General features: G+C 35.7%; 1 protein-coding gene across 2 annotated transcripts; it reads left to right on the top strand.

Annotated features, from left to right (window-relative positions):
* Window positions 1–8,818: 8,818 nt before the first annotated feature.
* Window positions 8,819–26,726, top strand: LOC138702072 (uncharacterized). 2 transcript variants are annotated; one of them, XM_069829615.1, is made up of 3 exons: window positions 8,831–8,912; window positions 13,915–16,965; window positions 25,412–26,726. In XM_069829615.1, exons 1-2 carry the CDS (start codon window positions 8,862–8,864, stop codon window positions 15,454–15,456), a joined length of 1,593 nt encoding a protein of 530 aa, XP_069685716.1. In that variant the 5' UTR covers window positions 8,831–8,861; the 3' UTR covers window positions 15,457–16,965; window positions 25,412–26,726. The 2 variants fall into 2 exon arrangements, with proteins under 2 accessions (XP_069685724.1, XP_069685716.1); XM_069829623.1 differs by lacking the exon at window positions 13,915–16,965 and having other exon boundaries at window positions 8,819–8,912; window positions 25,412–26,429.
* Window positions 26,727–26,989: the final 263 nt, after the last annotated feature.

A 26,989-nucleotide genomic window follows, 5' to 3' on the forward strand; every position in this document is an offset into this window, starting at 1 on the left:
ACCTACCTCATTGCAACTTTCAGTCTCTAGATATGTTTTTTTTTGTTAAAAAGTTATGAAGCTCTATATAAACTCAATGCTACTTTGAGTCTCTCTGTATATGTTTTGGTAAAAAGTTATGTTGTTAAATTCTATACAGGCTATTCTTAATTTCGGTCACTTTGTAAGTCTTTGTTAAAATATTATACTAAGATATGTTGCAACTCATTACTTTGAGCCTCTATGTATGTTCTTTTGTTAAGAAGTTATATTAAGCTCTGTAGCAATTCATTGCTACTTTGAGCCTTGTATATTTTTATTAAAATGTTATGTTAAGAAAAATAAAATGTTAAAGAAATGGCATCATATTCCCACCCTCTTCTTATCTCCTTCACTTCGTTAGAAGTAAGCAAACAGATATAATCAGCGAACGTACTCGTACATATCTGTAATACTGTGTGTAGGGTACTGTGCCTCGAAATGTTTCTTTGAAAGCAGAAATACGTAAAGACTTAAATTTCAAGCAAGACGTGCTGATGGGAAAAATGTGAGATGCTTAATTTTTTGTATAATGTTAAATGGAGTATATAAGAAAAATTTACAATGTCATTATTCTTATTGTCATAAAGATTATCACGCCTTTATCAGTAACTCGAATACTTCATTAATAATAAGAAATGAAAAGTATCGGCTCCTATGTCGTATTGTAAAATAGAGGCAACCTTAAATGACACACATTTATACACGGTGAACGGGAAGTCCCTTTACACTGACTTTGAAAGTATGTGGTTATGTGCAGTAAGGTGTACCGAAATTCGTGGTTAATTTTTTTTAAGAAATTAAAGACGTGGGGGTCTAAAAAGTTTCTCATAGGTTAATTATTGTCTTTGCCAAATTTTGATCTCATACGAAGATTTCTAGCATTAGCTTTAAAGTTTAAGAATTTTATCTAAATATTAACTTATGTTTAAACTCTGATATTCATTATATTTGTTACGTTTTCTATTACTTGAAAAATTTTAATGTTATCTAAGTAACCAGATAACTGAACAGAAGTCTTAATAATATTTTCAGGCTATAATAGCCCAGAACTCATCACGGAGAGGTGGCTGTTATCGAGTTTCTGCCTGCCCACCCATTCATTGTCTTCATTTCTGTTTTCAATGTTACTCCAACCTAGATGAAAAACACTCACTTTTCCTTTCATACTTAGGTAATTCTTTCCTTGAACGAAGGTTGGAGCGAATACATGCATCTCTTGCATCATAACCACATACAGAAGAATCAGCATCACTGACAACTTTTACTAGTCTTTCAACGGCCTGTGTGTGGCAAGGGAAACAAGGAACATCAATTTATTGTAAATTTATGTCACTCAGTATTTTCAGAAAATTCTCAGTATTTATATGAGCTATCCCTGATGGCTCTGTGACACTGCACGTGTTCCAGTCAATCAAGTCCATATACTCCTTAGCCATAAAGTTTAATTCTGGCACTAGACACTTGCGAACAGTCTTCAATTACTACTCCTTGCCAAAACTCGTGCTTCTAAAACATGAGTTCCAGAGGATATTTGCAAGTGAAATCCGAATCCAAATAATAATTATTTTCTTCCGATGAACTGCTCTATTGTATGGCACACTCTGGAGAAAAAGGTGGCATGTCTTCTTTTCGTTTACATTTCATGGATCTTCTTTCCTCTTGCTTTTTATTTTTAGTTCTTTTTGTTACTACATTGTCCAGACTTGCAATCGCCGTTTCTCTACATGTCCGTTGATCAAGTAGGAAATTTCTTTCTTTTTACGGTATTTTTCGCGATTTTCAAATTTGCAATTCACGAAGTCAAGACATATTCATGTTGCAATATAAAATAGTCTTAGGCAGTGCAGTTTAGATTCATTAGATTTTCTGCTTTTGTCCTGTTTTTAATAAATTCTTAACTTTATTATGATAATTTAATATCATATCTGTTATTGTTCTCATGGAAACAGGGATCGAAGCGTGTTACTATGAACTCACTACTTTATTTACAATTTTTTCGACATTACACGCACTGCAGGTTCTTTACTTCCTTCACCTTTTAATTCTGTGAGAGTGAAGAGATAATACCTTATTACATCTCGCTAGGTCCGGAGTGTTCTGTTATTCAATTCTTTTGGGGTATCAAAAATATTCTTCGCCCTGACAGATGTCTTCTTTCTTGTTTTTACTGGTGAAGATTTCGCCATTAGAAATAATACGCAACACTCAAAACACATATCAATGCATATGGGAAATTGTGACAGAATGGAGAAGTGATAATCACACCTTACCTTCACCCGCTCCCTCCCTCTACACAGTACGCACACTAATTTGAAGTATATTGCGTTGCCAGTTTGGTAGTGTCTATTCAGTCATCGATACAAACATTTATAACATCTGAATGTTCCTTTTTATTTTTTATTGTTTATTTTTCAGTAGGTTACTTTATATATCAACATCTTAGGTTATTTAGCGTCTGAATGTGATGAAGGTGATAATGCCGGTGAAATGAGTCGGGGGTTCAACGCCGAAAGTTATCCAGCATTTGCTCATATTGGGTTGAGAGAAAACCCCGGAAAAAACCTCAACCAGGTAACTTGCCCCGACCGGAAATCGAACCCGGGCCACCTGGTTTCGCGGCCAGACACGCTAACCGTTACTCCACAGGTGTGGGCTGAACGTTCTTAATATTCAGTATTACAGAATATAATTTTTTCAAGTTTTTGAGAGTTCTATAAAACTTGGAAGGCTTTGCGCCTCGGTGAAAATTTAATCTAGAGCTCTATTTTTTTCTGAATGAATGTTAGATCATCGCCGTCTGCTATTCTTACACGCCTTCCCACTTCCTTAAATGCCCATGCTGTCAAGCGTACACGAGATAGTTAAATACTTTGTCGCAGGAGCGCTAGTAGGATGTCCCAGTGTCGCAGTCCAAACAGCGTATAGCATCACTTGTTATGCCTACGCGAAAGACAGAAAAACGTGGTTTCAGAGAGTTGGTGCTGATGTTTTATGTCTGTTTGTTTAGTGATTTGTGTGGCCGTTAGAATATAAGTGTGTATAAACTAATAAACAAACATCTTTGAGAAAAGTTCCATCTTGATTTTATGGAGAAAGGTATGTACAATTTACAGGTTTATATATGCATGCTCATTCCATGTCAAACTGATAAAGCTACGTCCATTACATTCCAAACTATTTGAAACTATAATCAACCGTTTTAAACAGGGGCGGCGGTACATCCAATAAACCTTACTGAGGTATGGCGGGTAATTCTGAGATGAAAGCGAGTAGTACCAGTAGCTGATTTATTGCTCATAGCCAATTTGTAATCAACGGCTCAACTGAGACTAAAGAAAGAGCAGTGGCAAGAACGAACTAATAAGTAATAGCGCAGAACCGCGTCCAAAGTATCAGATTATCCATTACAATACTTAATGCCTGTTTTCAGATAGAAGAAAAAATGTCAATTAATGTAAAACAATAGATAGTAAAAAAATATAGGCCTAATACTACCCGGCACAGTGTCTTAAATATTTCCACGTTTTTTGTGAATTTTATTTATTTTGCTATTATAAAGACAATGCGGAATAATGAAATCAAATGCATTAACCAATATTATCGTGAGCAGTTGGGGGGACAGAAGTTCTTTGGAGAGACTCTAGCCCACCCTTACCTCCTTTCAGCGTCATCCCTAATCTAAAATCTATTGCATTTCAATTTACAGTAGCCTATATAATTTTTGGGATCAATATCCAATGAATATATATATATATAATTTTTTTTTTACTTCTGCTAGGTATATCATCTACAAAATGGTGTATTGCTGTGTGCCGCACTGCACAAGCAAGAGCGGAAAAGTCAAGGGGATTTCATTTCATGAATTTCCTTGCGATCCAGAACTGAAACAAAAATGGCTAAAAAATATATCTAGAGATAATTTCGTGCCTCCAGAACATCTTTTGTGTGTGGCCTACATTTTCTTGATGCTGATTACCGTCCAGACCTGAAAATAAAGAAATTGAAGTAAAATGCTATCCCGTCAGTTTTTAAAGGTTATCCTCCGAATAAGATACATAAACCCATACCGCAGAGTCGAGTATTAATAAAGCATGAAGTAAAGAAAAACAAAAAAACGAAAGAGGGATGAGTCTTTTGGAGATAATTATGAATGTCCTATTTCTGACGGCAACAACGAAGACGACGTTGAAAATACAATTAATTGCAGCAGGTCTGTTGAAGTTCAGACAGACTCCGAAGCTGGAAAATATTATAAAGCCGAAAGAGAAAAAACACGACTGCGATTAAAATTGTGGCGTGCCAATCAGAAAATCAAAAAGTTGGAGAATGATTTGCAAGTACAGAAAGAACGGATGAACCAGTTTCATAATAAATACCACAGCAATGTAGAAGCAATAATAGAGTCTAATGAACAAGATCCAACTGATTCCAAATCTTCATTTATTTTAGAACAAATTCTAAATTATTATAAGCAGTCGCCCCGTTGGTCAGAAAATTACATAAAACAGTGTGTAATATGGCAATTCATTTCTCCAAAGGGGTATAGTTACGCAAGAAACAATTTGTTAAAACTGCCTTCTATAAGCACTTTGAATCGCTATCTAGGAGACGTATCTTGCGAAACAGGAGTGACAGAACTCGTGAGAGAGAGACTACTTGCAGAGTCTGAAAGACTGAATGGAGGAGAAAAATTAAGTTCCCTAATTATTGACGAAATGGCCATAAAACAGCAATTTTTGTATGACAAGAAACTAGACACATTTTTTGGTCATAAGGACACTTCTTCTCATGTAGAAGCTCTCCGATGTGAAAACAATTCTGTTTCGAAAGCTGTAACTGATAAAGAGCCAGTTCTTGCAAATAGTCTGTTATGTTTTCTTATTTCTGGCATATCCACCTGTTATAGAATTCCTGTTGCTTATTTTTTTTCTAAAAGGCTTTCTGGGGTGGAACTTCACAGTCTCACACTATCAGTGATAAAACTGGTCGAGTCTATTGGTTTTGTGATTTTAAGATTAGTTACAGATAATCATAAAACAAATGCGAACATGATGAGACGACTGTCCAACGGGAAGACAATAAAGGCTAGAATTAGTCATCCAGATAATCCAGAACGGCCTCTCTTCTTAGCTTTCGACCAGTGCCACATATTGAAAAACTTAAGAACAGCTCTTTTAGAAAAGACAATGTATGGTGGAAAGGAAGAAATTAGTGGCAGTCACATTAAAAACTTATATAAAATGCAGTCGAAAGAAGTAGTTAAGCCAGTCCCTTTCCTAAGTAGAAAACATGTAGCACCAACTAATTTCGAAAAGATGAATGTGAAAAGGGCTAAAGATATATTTTCTTCGGAGGTAATAACCGCTCTGAATGTTTGAAAGACAACAGCAGCCACTTCAAATCCCAGGATTTTCAAAGCTGTGGTGCCACTATCACGTTTCTGAAAATGATAAAGAAGTGGTTCGAAATCCATGATGTGAGAAGCACTTCTTTGCAGCACTTAATGCCGGAGAAAATGCACTTTTTCAGTATAAGTGATGAGAGACTGGAGTGGTTAGAAAATGATTTTCCATCATATCTAGCAGAAATTAGAAATGCAAGCAATGAGCAGAGAATGGAATTTTTAAGCAAAGACACCTACGAAGCTGTTCTCCTGACATCTTCCTCCACTCCAGTGCACAAAGTATCTGCTTTCATCTGGCTTCCATTTCGTTCTCACAAGGGCATTTAAAAGTATCCTATAGAGCATTTCTTCAGTAAGCTGAGACAGATATCTGGGAGCAGTGACATGCCAGACTGCAGAGCAGTTATATTTCGCATGAACAGAATACTGAACACTGGATTAACTACTAGAAATAACAAGAGAACTTCTATAGTGATGCTCTCGTCTGGAACTAACCAACAGGAAGACGAGACTTCGATTCCAGAAAGTATGATGTCTATATTAAGCAAACTTCACCAACCTCCATGTAAGTAAAATTGTTTATCAATAAAGCTTTAAATAAAATCGTTAACTAAAGATTGACGATATACTTTAACTTATTATAACTGTAGGTATGTAAAATTTAATTTTCAGGCCTTGGATTTGTGACAATGCAGTTGGCGTCTCTGACTTACATTGGAGGTTTCGTAGTAAAGCAACTACAGAAGGAAATCGAATGTATACTATGGTGTCAGCTGGTCAGCAAAGAAAAATGTAGTTCACCTATGATGGACTTAATCTACAAGAGGGATATCTCCGATAAGATGCACTATCCATCTGAAATGTTAGTGTGGTTACTAAGCACAATTTTCGAGTTTGTCTGCGAGGCCGCGAAGTTGGTGACCGTCAGGACATGTGAAACGCTAACTAAACTTATTCTTCCTGTGCTTAGCGAGTCTCCTTGACTCAAATGCCCTGCCTCTTTAGACGACAGTCACATACAAAGTTTGAGCATGTTCGTGTGTAAATGTGCAATTCCCATATTTCTGAAGAATATTGCTTCAGAAACAACAGAACGTTTTGAGCGTGTTAAATTTCTCAATTCAAAACCAACAAGTCGGCAAATATTGCGAGTGTAACCTGCCTCCATGCCGTCACCGTCAAGTTGAGCTGCGAGGGACATCAATGCAGCGCTCTGAGGTGGGTAGTGGAGAAACTTTGCACTATTTCAATGTACGCGCTTTTGGTCGAAGTGGGAAGGCGTATAAGGATAGCAGACGGTGATGGTTAGATATAATAACTTTTCCGTACTCTATATTTTTTAAATTATGAATTTAATTTTTTCGATACACCCTAATGTACAGCTTACCTCCTATGCATCCAAAAGTTTGCATGGGTTTCTCTATGTTCGTAGCATAACTTAATGCCCTCAACGTCCGATTGTTAATCCGCAGAGTATTAGGGGTGATGCTTTGAAACGCTGCACGAACTGCGTCTTTCAGCTGTTCGTTGAAATATCGGTGTTTCTGTACCTTCTCTTTCACAATAGCTCATAGTGCAATGTCAAGTGTTGTGAGGTCAGTGCTTCTTGTATGCCAAGGGAATGAAGCCTGAGATTGTTCTGACCCACTTCCAATCCAACGATTTGGAAAAATTTCGTCCAGGCATTGGCGGACAAAAGCATTTCATTTTCAGATCATTCTTATGTGGTCTTGCATTGTCGATTTTGCATTGCCTAATTCTGAAGAACGTTTGCGTAAAGATTTCATCGGCGATCGTTAAATTTATGCCTCCACAGCAGCACAAGTTTCAGCTCACGTGTACGGTCTCCCACTACTGCGCTAATCAAGAACACTTTCCGTGGCAAAAACTTCTTCTCCCACCCCAATAACGTTGGCCGTGATGGTGGTTCATTACCAAAACACACCACAAAGTCATTCTGGATATCCTCCTTTCTTTTGCATGATTCGACCTTTGTGAATCCACACACGTCTCCAAACGCTCCTCCACACTAAAAGTATCCATATCGACCATCGCGTTAGGAGCCATTTTGAGCGAGTATTATTGTGTATTGTTTCCGCCATCACCACCAGCGCTGCCAGATCGACCTCCCGAACGATTATCGTATTGGTATTAAGGATTTATTTCCTTATTTCCTTCATAGATCCAGGTTACTACAGTGTATAGGGACTTCTCGTCCATACTGTATATAAAATATAACGTTATTGTTACATAAAAATATGGAAGTACTTACGCTCAGTATTAATATTGTTCCAATATTATGGCTATTTCAGATTCTTTTTTTCTTATTTCGAGAATGAAACGAACTAAAACGCTATAAGATTTGAAAGAAGAAAGTTCATGTACAGCTCGATTCAGCGTTAATGGCCCTTGTCCTTGGTTGTTTGGCTAGTGAACGAGCTGTGTGATCGTCATAAGAAAGAAATTTAATCACACATGTGCAAAGGAGAGGAAGAGGGAAGAGGAAGAATGAAAATAATCTCTATACTCGAAGTTGAGGGACACTCATGTCAAGAAAATATAAGCCATCATGATATTGTTTAGTCAACAGACGTAGTGGTTAGTAACGGGACGTGTGAAATAATATTGTGTTTTAAGACGGAGTGTACCGCGACATGATAAGAAGGAAGTGTAGTGACGAGTAACTCGCTCTTAGTCTGTCTACTTACTTTTTGCAGAGTCCAAAATCCCTGAATGAAGCTGTACAAATGAGAATGACGAAATTACCACAACTCTGACTATGAAGTAAACAAATTCTAGCTGGCTATTTTACTAGAAAATGGCAGTCTACGATGACTAGTACGCATGGTCGTTTTGTTGTCATGTTTGGATAGCGTCATTGAACTAAAGTATCTAAAGAAAGTTGATAATTTTAGTAAGAGTCATTTGTCTCCCAACACTGAAAAAGGATAGATCTAGGTAATGTTTATAAATTAATTTAAAATGAAATGGAAATAAATGTTTCTTAGTTCATAGATTATTCTCTGGAGCTGGACGAATGTACAGACATAAATGACGAGACCCATTGAGGTATGATTCTGGTCTAATGAAATTAACTTTGTATTTATATACCTATGCTATAGCATCTCTTCTTTACTTACGGATTCTCCAAAAATTTTCATTTCGTACGTGGACTTCAGCATATAATCATTATGGTAAAAACAAATTACAAAATCCTTTGAAACTAAAGCATAATAACTATGATTTATGTAACAACAAATGTTTTAACTAAAAGCAAAGATTGTGTATAACAAATGAGCATAGGCTTTTTAAACTGATAAAATATTAGATAAAGTTCTTACGTCATGAATATCTAGTTTTGCACTCAAAACGGTATAAATATAATGTAACAGTTGAATAGGTTCTCAATAGAAATACTTCGAGCAAAAACTACAAAATGACGTCTATACCACTTGCATGTGTTTTTCTCGTTATTGCACCAAATATGGTAAGTGAATGTTATGTTTTAAACACTCATTAATCATTATTATACATTTACGTATATCTCTATGCAGAACGTTATGGGTCTATAATTTGCGAAATCTCGCAGTTGTGACAAGAAAGATTGCCTCTTAATTGTTAGTATAGTACAGCGAAATAATGTAATGATAACACTTTTAATTCAATTACTTACTTTTAAACGAAATTATAATAAGTCAACAGACTTGTTCCAAGAGAATACATTCAATATTAACGGACATGAAAACATTGATAATAATATAATGTACTTGCTTCGAGAAATAGGCCTAAGTAGCAGTTCTAAAATTTATAGAACATTCCCACTACACTTATAAACCATCGAAGTACCGATAACACAAAATTCCCATGACAAAATTTAATAGTAGGCTTAGCTGAGATTAGAGGAAATCAAACCAACCTAATATTTCTAATAGACTTAAATATTCTAAGTTTAAATAATCAATTTATGATACAATTATGCAGAATTAGAAGTAAAAGACACGTGACAAAACAGTATATATTTTCCCAATTGATTTTTCTGTGAGAGGGAAGAAACCATATACCCTATTAACACTTCAATACACCTCGATAAATGAGGATGAAAGCAATGATAATTGTAGAGAAGATAATATGTAGATTATGATTTTCCATTCATAGTTATCAAAAAGGAAACCACAACTCTTCGAAGATTGGCTCTAACTTCATCTTCAGGTAGTCGAAACATAGGGTAAGAGAGGCTTCCAATGAAAAGGATATGCCTTTCACTTCATTGGCTCTATCTTAATCTTCAGGTGATCGAAACATAGGGTAAGAGGGGCTCTCAATGGAAAGGAAACCCTTTTCACCCACTGAATCTATCTTTACCTTCAAGTGATGAAAAAGTAGGGTGAGAAGATCTCCAAACAAAAATAAACATTTTTTCATCCCATTGACTCTATCTTCATCTTCAGGTGGTTAAAATGTAAGGTGAAAGAGGCTCCCAACAAACATAATCTGTACTATCTTCGTCCTCAGTGATTAAAATAGGTCAAGAGGGGCTTTCAATGAAAAGGAAATCCATTCACCCCATTGACTCTATCTTCATCTTCAAGTGGTTAAAATATAAGGTAAGAGAGATTTCCAACGAAAAGAAAATCCTTTTCATCCCATGACTGTATCTTCATCTTCAGATGGTTAAAATCTAAGGTAAGAGGGGTTTCCATTTGCTTTATATTTGTATTCAGGTGATCCAAACATGTGGTAAGAGACGCTCTCAAAGAAAAGAAAACCCTTTTCACCCTATTGCCTCTCTCTTCGTCTTCAAGTGATTAAAACTTAGGGCAAGACAGGTTCTCCAAGTAATGGACACTCTTTTAACTCCATTGCCTTTATTTCCTTCTTCAGATGATTAAAACATGTCCTAAGAAGAGCTCCCAACTAAAGGAAAGTCTTTTCACCAAAGCATTCGCTACATCTTCGTCTTCAAGTGATTAAAAAAATATGGTAAGAGGGGCTCCTAACCAAAAAGGAAACCGTCTTCACCCTATTCGTTCTATCTTCGACTTAGGTGATTAAACCTAGGACTTCCAAAGGAAAGGAAACTCTTTTCATGTGACTTGCTCTATCTTCGTCTTCAAGGGATTAAAACATATAGTAAGAGGGACTCCCAACAAAAATGAATCCATTTTCACCCCATTTGCTCTACGTTCGTCTTCAGATGACTAAAGCATGATATGGTAATGAGGGCTTTCAACGAAAGGGAACCCCTTTGTATTCACTTGGCTATATTTTCGTCTTCAGCTGATGAAAATATAGAATGAGAAGAGGTGAGGAGCTCCTTTTCATCCCATATTTTCCATTATCTCAACATGAAGATAAAGTCAATTTTCGAAATGCTGCGATTAACTTTTTTTTATCAACAACGAAGAAAGTCTTCCAATCTGCAACTCTTCTTAATCTTAATTTTCTTCAACATGTCACCAATTCATTACTTGTATGAATGAATTAAGTCACTTCGAACTTCAAAATAAATCTTTAGGCCTAATACAAAATGGCCGATTGTTTTTGTAATTGTGAAAATCAACAAAAATCATATACGTATGTTTAAACTTACAATCATGATAAAAATTATTTCGGAATACAGGATTATATATCTTGTCCTTCGGAGAGTGTCAATAATAAAATCAATAATAATGATAATAAGGAAGGTAGAGGCTAATTGAGATTTCCCGGTCTCTGATCGGGTCAAAAACTATGATGGAACTATTATTTAACCCTTGCGGTGAATTTCGATTAAGTTCAGAGGGCCTAATTAGTCAAATCCACTCTCCATGCAGAGGCCCCTGAGATCTTTTAAGAATCAAAAGAGAGATTGATGTGTGGAAAACGAGAAGATACCGCATTCATATTTTCGAAGAAAAACTGCAAACATGTATGGGGTAGAAACATGGGCATTACGACGAAGTCAAGAAAAGCGAATAGAAGCATTTGAAATGTGGATATGGAGAAGAATGGAGCATGTGAAATGGACAGACAGAATAAGAAATGAAATTGTGTTGGAAAGAGTGGGTGAAGAAAGAATGATGCTGAAACTGATCAGGAAGAGGAAAACGAATTGATTGAGTGATTGGCTGAGAAGAAACTGCATGTACTCAAGGATTTCACTGAAAGGAATGGTGAGCGGGAGAAGAGTTCGTGGCAGAAGTAATCAGATGATAGACGACATTAAGATATATGGATTATGTGCGGAGACAAAGAGGAAGACAGAAAATAGGAAAGATTGGAGAATCCTAGGTTTGCAGTGAAGGACCTGCTCTTGGGCAGAAAACTATGAATGAATGATAATAAAATAAAATTAATAATAATAATAATAATAATAATAATAATAATAATAATAATAATGTTAAGATAAGCTCTATAACCAGAAAATTCCTCAATTCTGTGTAACGTTTAGTGAGGGACAGAAATGTTGAGACGCACGATCATTTCTGAATGCCACACTGCACATGCTCCGGCCAATAACCTAATTCATACCATGATGAGATATTCGTGTCTCTTTTCTGTTTAAATATTACATATCTATGCGTGAATACATTAAAAAATGGGAGTTACTATTTTCAAATATACAGACGTAAAATGCTGCAGTTTTTGAGAAAACAAACCTGAAATATACAGAAGAGCCGGGAGCATTCTACCCTATTATGAAATCATCTAATGATTAAAGGCAAGCGAAGTGGCCCATTGGGTAAAGCATTTGTATCTAGAGTACGGGATTGAAGGTTCGAATCCCGACACTTTTAATTATGTTTTATATCTTTTAACATGAAAAAAATAAACTCACTTTTCATATGGCTTCATATTAATTTGAGTTCCTAAATGTTATAGCCTATTAGTAGTATTATTTACAGCATTTATCTTTCCACCACACTTCGCTTTAATTCCATACATCAATTAACTCATTCCAAAGACGTTTAATAATCATTCATTATAATGTAAGCATGTGGAATTCGGTGATTTTAATTAATGTTTGAAAGAAATCAGTCGTTAAATCAATTAAAATATTTAATATCACATTATTTTTCTGACGGCCTGAAAATGTGTATGCCATTATATTTTATTACTCCCAATGCATATAGTAGGCCTAAACTGTCCCCTTCCTCTCGTCTCGCCGCTCGTTTGTGTAGAGAGCAGCACATTGCAACTGAATCACAATATTGAGAAACCCCACATGTCCATTTTTTACGAAAATGAGTTATATATGATTTCGTATTCTGAACATGTAGAATCATGATATTATGAAGAGAAACCCCACATATTGCCATCAACATTCATTTTAGCTACAGTGTTAAGAAAAAAATAATGTGAGCACAAATCTAGGACCTGTTTTATTATTATTTTTTGTATCTCCTGAAAAGTTTAGTTTTCTAGACATGTGGGGTTCCTCAATATTCTGGTTCAATTGATCACAACATCACTCCAACCATTACAGTATTCGAGGACAAATACTGTAATCACTTGTTTTAAGCGTTCAGCTTTCATTTCCTTCATAATGGCAGAGGTGAGCGTTCGTGAGGGGATTTACTATTCACTCTGTGAGCGCTTCATAGGCTGGTCGATTTGCGTGTAGATGGATCCACATTCCGTTCCCTTCGTGTACATCGCTGAACAAGTGTAACTGATTAAATTCTGCAAACCAAAGCACACACTGCACTTTAAGCCGTGGCGTCTACATCTCGACCGACAGGGAAAAATCTGATGCAAAATATGTCCTTATTCCGTTTCGGCTCTTGTGCGACATGTGACGTAACGATTACCTTGCAAGTATGATAGAACAAGCCTCAGAGAGATTTTCTATAGATTGCGTTTTACGTTAAACATTTATAATGTACATTTCTCTTATTATATGCTGTTATTTATGTATATCTTTAACCCGGACACTCTGTAGTTCCCAATGGTTGGCGATATTAGGTCAGAATATACTTGGTAGAACACCAAATTTTTATTGTAAATAAAAATTAATGTAAACAAAAGACACAATGAAAGTTGTAGTAATAAATGAATAAAAATTATATAATATATAGGTACGGTACTTAAGAAACGCAACAAATATGTACACATATAGTCCTACTTTTTAAGTAAACAAGTAGACAATTAGGAAATAAAAAATGAAGTTTAAAATGAAAACTGATAAGTTATCTAAAAAAACAGGAAATGGGTAAGTAATAAAATGTTTTGAGAATAAGTGTACGATATAAATACAAAATACACATATGCTTAACGAATATATCAATTAAGCAGAGCAAAATGTTAAAATAAACTTGCAGAAAACATGCAAGTAAAAATTGTAATCAGTAGACTATTTAAAATGTTCTTAACATGTTGACTAAACAACAACATTTATAAATAAGTACAAATAATAATTATATAAGAAGCAGGCGTTAAATAAATAAAAATAAATGAGCTTAACACACATTTAATTGACGCAGGCACTGGCTTGATGGAATTTGTTTCAGATTTTAAGTTTCCTGCCGTTGGTAGTTACTTTTGAATGCCCCTCAATCGGAATGTTTCCTGATCCTATGGACTGCAGAGCTTACTACAGCTGTAACGGCAGAAAACAAGCTTTCAGAAAGTCATGTCCTCTGTACACCCACTACAATACTGTCTTCATGGACTGCGAGCCAGGAGACTGTCCAGTGACAACAACCACTCCGCCAGCCACGAAGAATTCAGGAGGATATGTGTGTCCTGGGATAGGCCTGTACGCCAATCCCACGGACTGCACCAAGTATTATATCTGTGACCGTAATGGCAAATCCAAAATCGGATCCTGTCCCATTTACACACGCTTTGATCCTGTCTTCCAGGATTGCGAGCCAGGTATCTGTACTTCAAAAACGTCGACAACTACAAAAACAACACAAACTACGTCAATAATCTCAATATCAACACCTACTATACGTACATCTACATCAGCGATAATACCAATAATAAAGGGTAGTTACTCGTCAAATGAGTTACCTGAAACATCTAGTGCAACATCAACTGGAAAATCAAACACACCCAGCACAACAGTAACTAAATTAACTGTAATACCAGCAATATCAACTGAAGGAACATTCAGTACAACAATAACCGAATTAAATGAAATACGTACAAAATCATCTGAAATATCAGAAACTACTTCACACAGTACAAAAACAACCAAAATAACTGAAATTTCCACAGCACCAACCGAAATAACAGAAACACCAAGCACACCCAGCATAACAGTCACAGAAATCACTGAAACACCTACAACTCCAACTGAAATACCAGAAATACTCAGTACGTCGAGTACTACAATAAACGAAATAACTGAAACACATGCAACACCAACTGAAATAAGAGAAACACCCAGCGCATCTAGCACAATAACACAAATTACTGAAACACCTACAACACTTAAAGATATAGTATTAGAAGAAATCAGTACAATAATAACCGAAACTTCTCAAACACGCACAACACCAAATGAAACACCAGAAACAACCAGTACAGAGAGTACAATAATAACCGAAATAACTGAATCACTCGCAACACCTAACACAACCCAATCAACGCTACCTACAACTTCAACAACTACAGCCTCGACAACAATGTTAACTACAACTTGGATACCACCGTCAACTATAACATCGACATCAATTGTAACATCAACAATGCCATCAACTACGACATCGAAAACACCATCAACCACAATATCGACAACAACACCGCCAACTACAACATCGACAACACCGCCAACTACAATATCGACAACACCGTCAACTACATCAACCACAACACCGTCAACATCAACAATAACACGAACAACTAATACAACCGTAACTATTGGTTCGACATCCAGTACTACAGAGAAACCGTGCAAGAAATCGGGCCAGACATTTGCTGACCCTACCAGCAAGTGCAAATACTATCGCTGTGACGTGAACCTTAATCTTCAGAGCCAGAAATGCGGCTTCTTTCAAGTCTTCGACAGCAGCACAGGAGGATGCATCTTCGGATTCTGCTAAAAGCGTAACGTGATGTTATATAATTAAATACTACAAGGCTAAATGTTGTATCTTCAAAAACGACAATAAATCATTTATTTAACTTCATTGTGTTCGTTATATTGGTTATCTTAATGCTGCTTGAAGCTATATCCTGATGAATTCGACATCTTTGGTATGTTTTGTAAGAAGATTTGGAGGGAAACTAGAGATATGAAATGGATAGAAATAAGTTTTCTGTGGTTTGCACTTAATTTCAAAACACTGGTTACATTCTCTTGTTATATATTGGTTTAAATATTTTATTAGAAGTGATTTGGAGATTTGATATCATTGGGCAAAATAATCGCGAAGTATTGAATTATTTAAATTGAACTCCAACGACTGTTTTTTATTTCTCTTTTGTATTTCTTTTCGCTTTTATTAGGGTTTTAGGTGGGAACATATTCAACTGTGTACACATAGTGTGGAAATGAGTAAATTGGAATGGGCAAATATTTAATATGCCCTATCATTTTATGTTGTTAATTATTTACTTATTATTCTGTTTGCGAAAGTGTCTTACTAACCAATATCACCCAGGATTTTCGGTTTTGATATTACTTATGACAATATATATCCAATCATTTTTCTTATATTATATGAATTTTACGATATAGTAACAAGACAGAGGTATTACCTCACAGCCTTTTACAGTATAGGCTATAGGTTATACAGAATGCTCGAGTGTCATGTTATACACAAAAATGTTAAAAAAGAAACAAAATAAATATTTTGCAAAACTGAAACAATGCCCTACGGAAAAGAAATCTAGATGATAACTGAGAAAGTTCAAATTAAATATCTGTCAGCAGAATGATATAGTTGTCTGTATTAGAAGTTGCAAGACCATAACACGAAGACATCTTAAAATATTTAACTTAAATTATTAGAACATATACAACTGTAAAAACCTATAACAGCTGCACCTTAGGCAACGAACGATTGTAAAATGATAACAGATGAAAGGAAAAAAGTTAACGTTAGACGAACTTAAAACTGTTAATATTGCTGCCTTAACTGACTTAAAAGTTCAATGCCAAAACAACGAAGAAGAAGAAGAAGAAGAAGAAGAAGAAGAAGATTTGAAGCTTCTGCCTTAACGTAGTTCAATGCTGAAGAAGAAGAAGAAGATTTGGAGCTTGCGTGTAAACTTGAATAATAAGCAATGTTTCTCTGACTTTTTTTTTGTTTGTTTCTTTGTATTTTGCTGATCTGCACAGACAAAAGAGAAGAATATTAGGGTTCAAAATGGCACACGATCCTGATATTGAATTCAGGTCTGCGACATTGCCATGTGCTGCATTCAATGCACAGATGTGTACCAACAATGTGCATTACGCAGTGAAAACTAGAGATGAATGGTGGGAGAGTGACTACGAACGTATAAATTGACAATTCCACGCACATCGACCTAACTCAGAAATACTTCCTGCAGCCAACATGGACGCTTGCAAGTTCACTTTATCTGTTGCGTTGGCAACTTGTGTGGTAAGTAGACCTAATCGCTCTAGAGATAAATATTTGAATTTATATTTTTAGTATCGTCATATTTCGTATGAGATGAGGCTAAATGAGAACTTCTTAATTTTGTCAAAGTCTTAAAACAGAGCCAGTATTTTGACGCTCTAAAATCATTTGATATGGTTCGTACCATTATTTTGAAGTCGTTAAGTATTTCCTCTCATTTAAAGGGTTAAGTACAGCTTACAGCAGTAATTTTTTTTGGAAATATTCAACATTTTTTTCTCCCATTATTGTATTTTGTACAATAATGAAAATTGGAAGACACAATCCTTCTGCTATATGAAAAAAATTTTACGATTTAAAATATATATATATATATATATTTTAAATTCAGAGTTCACTATGCAGTGATGAAGCGTTTCTCTCATAATTCATAAGCTTGTTAACTTTTTCATGTTCTTTCTTTTTTATTTTATTGCTGGAACTCATGTTTACAATAACATGCTCTTTCAACTACATTCCTTAATAAACAATATATATATATATATATATATATATATATACTGTATATAATATATATATATTTTTTTTACTTTGTGTTAAATATTTGACCATTTTTTAAAATGAATTTATTTTTTTACCAGACAATCTATCAAAGGTAGAAAAGTGATTTTGCATCATATTGTAGATATGACATGCATAAATATACACAAAAAATTCATCACAGAATGTTGGATACTTTTTGAGTTATGAGGGAAACGCTCCATCACTGCACAGTGAGCTTTAAATTTTGAAAAAAAAAAAAATATATATATATATATATATGTAAAATATGTTTATCATATAGCAGAAGGACAGTGTTTTACACATACTAATTTTCATTATTGTACAACATAGAGTAATGGAGGAAAAAAAGTTGAATATTTCCAAAATTTTACCCCTTTAAGCTGTACTTAACCCCTTAAAGTTCTTTGTAAGTTCATGCATATGTATATACACTTTTTGCTGGTTGAGTGGAAGAGAAGGCCTTACGGCCTTAACTCTGCCAGCTAAAATAAATCATTATTATTATTATTATTATTATTATTATTATTATTATTATTATTATTAAAGCGATGCGCTACTGAAAATAGTCGACTTTTGATAAATTGTATCTTGCAAATCAAGCTTTTAGGTATAACTCCCTGTAAAGTCCGTTTGAATAATTTTGAGGGAAAAATTGTTCCGGGGCCGGGTATTGAGCCCGGGACCTTTGGTTATACGTACCAACGCTCTACTAACTGAACTACCCGAGAACTCTACCCGACACCGATCCAACTTTTCCCTCTATATCCACAGATCTCAAAGTGGGCTGACAACCGTCAAGCAACCAACATTGAGTGCACACTAAATGTATGACTTAAATTGTGGTTTTCTGTTAACGAACAGTGACGTAAAATTATTATGTGTAAAACACCGCCCTTCTGCTACATGATAAACGTATTTTTACGATTTGAAAAAAGTTATATATATATATATTTTTTTTTTTTTTCAAAATTCAAAATTCACTGTGCAGTGATGAAATTATGACGTGTATTATCACAATTATTCCCTTAAAATTATTCAAATCGACTTTACAGGAGTTATACCTGAAAGTTTGATTTGCATAATACACGTCACTGTTCGTTAACAGAAAACCACAATTCAAGTCACACAGAGTTAGTATGCACTCAATGTTGGTTGCTTGACGGTTGTCAGCCCACTTTGAGGTCTGTGGATATAGAGGAAAGAATTGGATCCGTGTCGGGTAGAGTTCCCGGGTGGCTCAGTTGGTAGAGCGTTGGTAAGTTTAACCAAAGGTTCCGGGTTCGATACCCGGCCCCGGAACAATTTTTCCCTCAAAATTATTCAAATTGTATCTTATTTTTTATTTTCGCGCTAAAAATGTACGATTTCATGAAAATTTTATCTCAATATTTTAATTATAAGTATGCATTTATGTAATTAGTAGAAGTTGTGTTAATGTACGAGTTATGTATAACAAAACTTTTAATTTAATTATCTCAAAAAATAAATTTCCTGCGTTTTCAACGACAAGTATCTCTGCATCATTTATTCCTGAGATTCCAGTGTTCTAACTGTCCATGCCTTGCATCCGTAAGATGCAACTGGTCGGGCAAGATTACATAAATTTTAATTCGTGTATGCTTTTGGACACAACTGTGTTTATAGTGCTGTAAGTTGTTATAAATTTAAGGGCAGAGGGTTACGAACGCATACAAAAATTATGGCAAAACTTACAGTGACACTTCAGACAATATCTACCATAAGATTTACGATAGCCGTACATAAATTTTACCATTGAATCTTGAAACAATATTGAAATGAATGGCTTATAGTTCACTTAATTTAGATTATTAATTTGTCCTTTACAATTTGTTTAATTGTTGCAACAAACGAAAATATACTTAAACATAAGATCACATAGGTATATTTTCTTGGTAAAGTAATGATGCCATTGGTCCCAATTTTTTACCATGTCTTACATATTGCTTTGTGGTAGTCAAATTCAGTTTTTATTTTTATAACTTGAAAGTTAAGTTAGTTTCATAATTTTATACATTCTGTGAAAATTATTTTTTCCAAACTCTAATTTTATAAAACGTCTCAAAATAGACAGATCTTTCTGAAATCAAGTAAAAAGTAAGTTGTTGTAGTTGTAAGTATGTGTAAGATCTCATACAAATTTATGACCAATGAGATCATTAGCTTACCAGGAATTTGTACCTATGTGGTCTTATGTTTCAGTGTTTTTTCGATTTGTTGCAACAATTAAACAAATTATTTAGGACAGGAGGATAATCTAAATTAAGTGAACTGTATGCCAATAAATTCAGCTTTCTTTAGAGACTCAATTATTAAATTTATGTATGGCTATCCTAAACATTGTGGTAGCTATTGTCAAAAGTGTCAGTGCATGATTTGCCATAATTTTTTAATGCTTTCAAAGCATTGCTGCCCTTAATAAATATATTGCAAATGTCAAAGTCAAGCTTAAGTGATAATGTATATCCAAGTTAGTTGAAGTTATTCACCTATCTAATTATGAGTAAGTTATTTGTATATATTTTGCTGGTTATCTGTTGCTACCCCTTGAAGGCAAACAAGTTACTTCTGTCTAATGAAATTTCCATACCATAATTTTTGTATATTTTATCCAGATTATGTAATAATAATAATAATAATAATAATAATAATAATAATAATAATAATAATAATAATAATAATACAAGCCATCTTCAGATTTCGTTAATGATACTTAAAGTAATATCTAAATTCAGTGTAAGGCCTATTTGTGACTGATAAATTGCCATGAGGTTTGCCTCCATTACATGACTATATAAACTATGAATAGTAGGGAGGATAGTGTACGTCCCTGTCGTACTTATTGATTAAAAAGTCTAATGATAGACGAATAATATTCTCTTTTAACAGTTACCAAGTTATTTCTGTATAATTTTTATAGACCGATGATTATTTCTTGCAATAATCATTCTGTAAAATTGTAAGACGTTCGTCGCTGCTGACTTTATGAAACGCCTTTATAATAATAATCTAGGAGTGCAATGTTTATAGTCAAATTAAATTCCCTCCGTGTTTCATTAAAATTTTGAGAGTGAAAAATCCATCAGTGCATGCTTTACCTCTTGAAAGGCAGTCAGTTGAAAAATGTTACATGTAAAATACAGTATGTCATTCGCTTAAGACGGTACAAAATATAACCTAATCAATAAATAACCACACGATAAAAAGGTGTAGAAGAAAATAAAAACTGAGTCGACAAATGATGCATCCAAAGGTAGTTCTACGAAAATATATGCAGCAGAATAAAGCTTTGTACCTATCGAATTTTTCACCGTACCGCTAAAGAAACTTAAGAGAATTTTGAAGGGGAAAAGTAAAAAATGGACGTAACTTAATAGCTACCACATGATGGAGAGAAGCATGTGGAAAATTCGGTCATCAAAGGGGAAGAAAAGAGGGAAAGTAAGCTAAAAGATAAACGAGTGTGCGTTCTTGCAAGGAGGCACAAATAGAGAAAAGAACTAGATGGATCGCGTGGAAAACTACGGGGCACGAAGTTCATCTTATACTCCTGTTATCATGGTACGGGTGACGTCAGAGTAAAACTGCTATGTCAAAAAGTTACAATTTTTCTATCATTGTATGCCGAATACAGATGTTTCACGTAAAAAAAGAAACATTCTGTATATGAGACAAACTTTTAGATAATTTTATTTTATTTTTCGGGGGGGGGGCTTAGTGAAGCTAATTGTTGTATCTCGGTCTGTAATCTTTATTAATCTAATCGATGGGCCTTAATGATAATCTTAGAATCTTGCTATGAAACATTCTATTCTATTATTCCATCTGTAGAGAACGGCACGGAATGGGACTGTTCTCTCACGCAGGTCGCTTGAATGGGCCCATTCTACTACCCGGACGGAATGTTGTGCATGCCTTAAGACAGCTACAGATTAGCCTGCGCGCCACCACCGAACTCCTCTACAGCCTACATGATCCCTTTACCATTCCACGTAGTTCTCACCGCTGTCCCACGAGTTACCTTGAGTCCAGTGGACAGCCCACGGTGCATAGCGCTACCACCAATAACGAATGACCACATACCCACGAGGTCCAATTTCGTCGACTCTACATCGAAGCAAGCCTGAAATCTAGAAAAAAAACGGAGGAGATGATGATGATGATGATGATGATGATGAAAGAGGGGAAGTGTAATTATGATGGCGAAATGAGTCCGAGATCCAACGCCGAAAGTTACCCAGCAATTCTGCTTCAATTGTTTGAGAGAAAACCTCGGAGAAAACCTAAACCAGGTAACTTACCCCAACCAGAATTTGAACCCGTGCCGGCTCATTCCACATCCTGACGTCCTAACCGTTACTCCACAGCGGTGGATCTCTGGAAGATTGTTCGTTCCTATTACGATGAAAATCCACTCCCATAGGTGAAGATAGGAGAAATCAATGACGTATATATATCCCGTGTTTGTATTTCCTGTGTCATAATTTAGAGTTTAGGCTCTACTATAAGAAGAGCAAAATACGAGCTATTTGTGGTCTTAATTTTGTTACGAATTTCAGCTTCTTCAGTGTTTATTTCATTTTGGAATCTATGCAAGAGACTATACTAGACTCACTTTAGTTTACTTTTTGTAGCAGCAGGCTTTCCTCTATGGGCATAATACAAAATGGGGCAGAAAGATCTCATGATTTTGACTTAAGTAATACCCATCCGATAGTTGGGGTGGATTGAAGCTCAGCATGGCATAACATTGATCAAGGTATGCCATTTAAGTTTAGAGTATCAATTACAAAATTATGTTCTTGAGATGAAGTCACGGTCCGACAACTCTTAATTTTGTACGGACGATGATTTAAGTCGATTAGCAATATCCGACGAAGGGACCTGTTGAATATGTTATGGGCAACAGCTTGTCGACGTGCAGATCGTTTTGGACTGCGAATGACGGCAGCATGCACTCTTTCGATATTCTCCGGTTGTTACGCACAGTTCGATCTCTGCCTGTAATTTGTCATCTCTTGAAGAAGCTGTTACTCATAATTTCTCATTCCTGTTATTGATTGTGTTCTAATTCAACCTGTACTATTATATGAAAAAAAAAAGTAAAAACACAAATTAATAGTTTTTAAAAACAATGTGTTGAGGAAAATGTTTGGTCCAATTTTTGACCCACTTGAAAACAAGTGGAACATTCGACCATCAAACCTGGTTGGCGAGTTGGTATAGCGCTGATCTTGTATGCCCAAGGTTGCGGGTTCGATCCCGGGCCAGGTCGATGGCATTTAAGTGTGCTTAAATGCGACAGGCTCATGCCAGTAAATACTCCTGCGGGACAAAATTCCGGCACATCCGGCGACACTGATATAACCTCTGCAGTTGCGAGCGTCGTTAAATAAAACATAACATTTTCGACCGTCAATTTTAAATGTAATACGGACCAGAAGATTGAACTGAGCAGGACATGTTATACATATGGATGACTGCAGCAGCGTAAAACAAATATATATGAATATCTTTAACAACAGAAGGCCACTGAGGAAGACCTCGAAGTAGATGGAAAAATGAAATTGAGAAGGAATGCATGGAAATGGGAATTACCAACTGGGAGAAACTAGTAACAGACAGAACAGAGTGGAAGCGTTTTGTGAAATCGACATGGAGTCGACATGCTCCATAATGTCCTTTGACTGATTTGTTATTGATTGTGTTGCGATCCGGAACTTCCGCCTGAATAATCGCCGTGCTGTTATCACTGACTCTCCGTTTTAAACAAAATGTTTCAGTAGTGAATGCCCGGTGTTCTCCTGACCAACGAGACATGTTCATTCAGCACATACATTGAAATAATTCAAATTTGTTGATTTCAGTAGCAAAACAAATCGTTGCCACGTAAACCTGAACAATTGTCACTCGAACCTTAACTGGCATACCTTGGCCAATGTTATGCCATGCCTAGATTCAATCGACCCTAACTATCGGAGGTTACAGTAAGACCTCCTAAAACGAAACGCGATCGTTCCACAATTTTTTGTACGTTTTCACAGGTTTTCGTTTTACAAAAGGTTGACTTTTGGCAAAACTAAGAATAGACTACTGCAATATGCTTACTGTAGGAAGACCACAATGAAGAAATACAGTAATATGAAATACAAGTTACTACAGTACATCCAAAGTGAATTTTATTTTCATAATTATTAACTTACGTAATTTCAGCCTCTCTCTCTCATCCTCTCTCTGCACCCTAGTTTCTTGGCCCCCACATTTCTTTTAAAGCACATTGCCGCGACTTTTTTTTTTTCTAAGGCAACGTTGTAGGATTTCCTTCGCGTCCTGCATCAATTCAGAGTGTAAATTGCGCTCGATTGTGTAACTGAAGTTGTGTTTTGTGGAAAATAGATTAACTTCACTTTAGACAAGTCAATCCTTGGATGGCAGGTAGCATTGTCTAAAAACAGTATGACCTTAGGACCTTGACGTTTCATTGCTCCATTAAAAGAATGAAGCCACTATTCCATGATAGAACTGGTCATCCAGGCTTTTTTTATTAAATCACGCAGTTTTACGTTATTCGCACCGTTATTTAACACTGTACTGGCATATTAACACAAAACTCAGAATAAATTAACGGAAATGTGAAACTAAACTGACACTACACTACAATTATTCGCATCTACTCGCACTGTCCTCTGTCACTGTATTGGCTTGTTAACACAAAACTGAGAATAAATGGAAGAAAATGCAAGAGGGTTGCAAGAAGTAACGGTACGAAGGTCAGTAACCTGCCGGGGTCTTTAAAATAAGCACAGAATAGTGACATGGTTAGAAAAGCTTCACTCCCAACGCCTGACAAAGAATAGCTAAAGTCTTCCAGATTATTGCATGTACAGTCACACAAAAAATTATGCCATGCTTCGTACAGTATTACCGCAAAATTATAAATGGTTTGATAGAATTTAGCAACAGTTACGCTTAAAATTATCCGTTTTAGTCAGGTTCGTTTACGTAAATGGTGCCCAAAAATGATTCTGTTTTCGCGTTAGGCAGTTTTCCGTTTTAAAGTATTATTTTACATATGAAATTATTCCGTTCTCAAATTTATTTTTCGTTGTACTTACTTACTTACATATGGCTTTTAAGGAACCCGAAGGTTCATTGCCGCCCTCACATAAGCCCACCATCGGTCCCTATCCTCAGCAAGATTAATCCAGTCTATCATCGTATCCCACCTCCCTCAAATCCATTTTAATATTATCCTCCCATCTACGTCTCGGCCTCCCCAAAGGTCTTTTTCCCTCCGGCCTCCCAACTAACACACTATATGCATTTCTGGATTCGCCCATACGTGCTACATGCCCTGCCTATCTCAAACGTCTGGATTTAAGGTTCCTAATTATGTCAGGTGAAGAATACAATGCGTGCAGTTCTGCGTTGTGTAACTTTCTCCATTCTCCTGTAACTTCATCCCGCTTAGCCCCAAATATTTTCCTAAGCACCTTATTCTCAAACACCCTTAACCTATGTTCCTCTCTTAAAGTGAGAGTCCAAGTTTCACAACCATACAGAACAACCGGTAATATAACTGTTTTATAAATTCTAACTTTCAGATTTTTGGACAGCAGACTGGATGATAAGAACTTCTCAACCGAATAACACGCATTTCCCATATTTATTCTGCGTTTAATTTCCTCCCGAGTGTCATTTTCGTTTGTACAGGTTTCCTTTTTATAGAGGGTAGTTTTAGAATGGTTTTACTTTATTACTTAAGTCAAAATCATGAATTCATTCTGCCCCACCTTGTGTTATTGTAATATTATTGTGGATAAAGTAGTACAAACATTTTTAAGAGCAGCAATAACAAATAAATTAACTTATTTGTGTCCAACAGATTCTGAGTTTGACGATAACAACGATGTCTCTACCCTTCGGCTCGTTCAACTGTCCCGGAGTTGGGATATATCCCGACCCCCTTGACTGCCACAATTTCTACATGTGCGGCATGAGCGGTATCGCATGGCAAGGAACCTGCATGCGAGGCACGGGAACTTATGACGCTGTAGCAGGAGTGTGCAAAGTGACCGGATGCACTGGTGCTCCCAGCACCACCACCGCGTCCTCCGCGTTCCAATGCACTTCAGTAGGACTTTTCCCAGATCCTGACAACTGCCACAAGTTCTACAGCTGCGATAAAGATATGCAGGCCATTCCTGGCCAGTGCATGAACGGCAAAGGCTCCTTCGACCCCGATATGAGGGTCTGCGAGAATAAACCCTGTACCTCTGCTTAAGCGCCAAGGTTCTCAAACGGTTCAAGATTTTCTTGTATGAACATATTTAACAAATTTTATTACCTATGATTATACCGATTATCCCACTGTCGTCGTCCAGTTCTCCAACCAAATAAAGCACTACAAGCAAACATTAAATTGTATTATATTTACAGTCACGCAAAGAACTAGAGATAATTAAAAATTAAAGACACTGAATCAGAAAAGTTGTTCATAAGAGTTCATATCTGAGTCATGGTTTCACATTCTAGCGAAAGCAAGCACATTCTATGGTGAATAAATATTGTCATAAAAATAATCTTTTTCTTTTTCAACATCTTACCGCTTAGCTGGAGTTATTCCTTGCACGGAAAGAGCCATTGGAAAAAATAAATAAAACTTTTAATTTCCTTTACTCACAAAGTTACAAAATCCTACTCCAATCATAACTTTTACACTTCAATATAAAAAAATTGCAACAACGAGAAGTACACACAATCTAACCTTGTAAATTAAGCGAGAAGTAAAAGGGTTTAGGAAGATTATTCATAAGATGTAATATGTAATTGTGTAATATAATATTCGTCACATTCTGCCACTAGCCAAGTGAAACAAATAGAATAAAATTATCTTGCAATTATTATCTGTTAAGTAAATATCATTTTTTTATGATCGATTCCTTTTAAATTCCTTTAAATATGTTATAAAATATCTGGTGATTGGTTAAACAATTATTATATTTGCTGACTTGTATTGTGACAGGATTTTTCCAGGTTTTTTCTCAATGTTTGCACCCTCATCCCGCTACATCTGCATATGAAACCTTTATTACCACCATTTCAGAAATAAATATCCGACTTCGACTGTCAGCACTGTAACTAACTTATTACTTGTAACAAAAGTTTCTTGCCTCTTAATATATTGATTTGAAAACTGATTCAAACAAAAACAGAAATAATTTAATCGTAGTGATTAATGGTGTTATAGTCACCGCTGTGAAATAACGGCCAGGGCGTCTGACCATTAAAAAGTGGATCCGAGTTCGAATTCTGGCTGAGACAAGTTACCTGGTTGGGATTTTTCAGGAGTTTTCCCTCAACCAATTAAATCACAATTGCTGGGTACGTTTCGGCGTTGGACTCCAGAATTATTTCGCCTCATTAATTCACGTATCATCATCCATACCATACCCCGGGTTCA

This window comes from Periplaneta americana, chromosome 1, assembly GCF_040183065.1.
Source record: "Periplaneta americana isolate PAMFEO1 chromosome 1, P.americana_PAMFEO1_priV1, whole genome shotgun sequence".
In the NCBI taxonomy this organism is placed as follows: Eukaryota; Metazoa; Arthropoda; class Insecta; order Blattodea; family Blattidae; genus Periplaneta; species Periplaneta americana.